This window comes from Austrofundulus limnaeus, unplaced genomic scaffold (assembly GCF_001266775.1).
Source record: "Austrofundulus limnaeus strain Quisiro unplaced genomic scaffold, Austrofundulus_limnaeus-1.0 Scaffold621, whole genome shotgun sequence".
Taxonomy (NCBI): domain Eukaryota; kingdom Metazoa; phylum Chordata; class Actinopteri; order Cyprinodontiformes; family Rivulidae; genus Austrofundulus; species Austrofundulus limnaeus.
In genome coordinates this window covers 232,258-233,957 of record NW_013953023.1, presented here as the reverse complement: position 1 = coordinate 233,957, position 1,700 = coordinate 232,258, and the positions used below count along the sequence as shown (strand labels likewise).

General features: G+C 43.6%; 1 protein-coding gene across 1 annotated transcript in view; it reads right to left on the bottom strand.

The window, feature by feature from the left end:
• Nucleotides 1–446: 446 nt before the first annotated feature.
• The window catches only part of snrpa1 (small nuclear ribonucleoprotein polypeptide A'), a 17,757-nt gene continuing 16,503 nt past the window's right edge, over nt 447–1,700 (bottom strand). The window contains exons 6-9 of the mRNA XM_014027188.1: nt 1,187–1,266; nt 1,027–1,102; nt 822–915; nt 447–628 (exon numbers count right to left, since the gene is read on the bottom strand). Coding sequence (XP_013882642.1) covers nt 486–628; nt 822–915; nt 1,027–1,102; nt 1,187–1,266 — 393 coding nt within the window. The 3' untranslated portion in view covers nt 447–485. The remainder of the gene's footprint in view (nt 629–821; nt 916–1,026; nt 1,103–1,186; nt 1,267–1,700) is intronic.

Genomic DNA, 1,700 nt, shown 5'->3' with positions numbered 1-1,700 from the left:
GTTCCAGCCCGCAGCTTTGGACCCGATGGGTTTTATGTTTGGTTAAACTTCAGTCTAAAGATGAAGTCAAACAGTCGGGTGTCGGCTTGTTTTTGAACCTTCGGCTGTTTAAATGACAGCATAAACCGCTCAGACCTCGGCTTGTATTTGAACCTTCAGCTGATGGAAAACGAAGTTAAATCACTGAACCTTCGGCTGATGGATCTGATATTTGTGTTTCTTTGTTACGGGCGGTTCTGTTCAAAGGTTCTGATGGAGTTTTTAGCTGGTTCCAGGGATGGGGGGTCTGAGGGAGTCTGGTCTCCAGGTCCACTCAGGTGGACTCAGGTGAGCCTGTCCTCTAACACAGTCTAAAGCTGAACATAAAACTGAAACACTAAACAAAGATCAAGTAAAATATTTACTTTTATTATTGTACAAAAAGAAAAACAGCTGAAGTAAATATGTGCAAAAAATAAAATCAAAAACAAAAACCCTGGAACTGTTCAGGAACCGTTCTCATGAGGCTCTTCATCCATATCTTCATCTTCCTCTGCACGGTCCCCATTATTCATCTCTCCATAGTCTTCCTCCATGTGTGCTTCATCCTCCTGCTCCTCCTCCTCCTCCTCCTCCTCCATCCCACCTCCTGCTCACACAAAAACAAACAAGTTTCACAATAAAAGCTTTTCAAATCCACATTTTCAAAATAAAACTACATATTTGATTCCTCAGATTATAATAATCTGTTTTTAACTAAAAGGAACTCCTTGAAGGAGTTTTCTTTCCTAATGGAACTAACTGGGTCAAACCCAGTCCAGTCCACTTTGGTTCAGACTGACCTGGTCTCAGGTCTCGGCCCGGGATCTGACCCGCCTGCAGCATTCCTTTCAGCCTCTCCACCTCGGCCAGTGACGAGGCGTTGCTGATGGCGCTCTGCGGACACAAAACAGTTACTGACCCGGTTCTGATGACTTCACAGACCGGACTTCTTGGGTTCGGTTCTGAGAAACCATCATGAAGACCAAGGCTGACCCAGACTCTCACCTTGATGGCCTCCACCTCCGCCTGAGACGGTCCGGTTCTCCTCTTCTCCTGCTGCGCTGGGACTCCAGGAGTGAACCTGAGGAGGCATTTAGAGAGAACCGGGTCAGAACCTGGTCCAGTTCCTGAGAGACCAGATCGGYTGGTTTCATCAGAATCTTACGTCTTCATCCGTCTGGAGAGATCTTTGGCCAGCTGAGCTCCTCGTTTCCCTTTGAACATCTTCTCTGCCTCCTGCCGCTCCTGGAACATCATCATCATCATCATCATCACTATTATCATCATCATCACTATTATCATCATCATCATCATCATCACCACTATCATCATCATCATCATCATCACTATCATCATCATCATCACTATCATCATCATCATCACTATTATCATCATCATCATCATCATCATCACCACTATCATCATCATCATCATCACCACTGTTATCATCATCATCACTATCATCATCATCATCATCACTAACATCATCATCATCATCACCACTATCATCATCATCATCATCACTAACATCATCATCATCATCATCACTAACATCATCATCATCATCATCACCACTAACATCATCATCATCATCACCACTAACATCATCATCACTATTATCATCATCATCATCATCATCACTATTATCATCATCATCATCATCATCACCACTATCATCA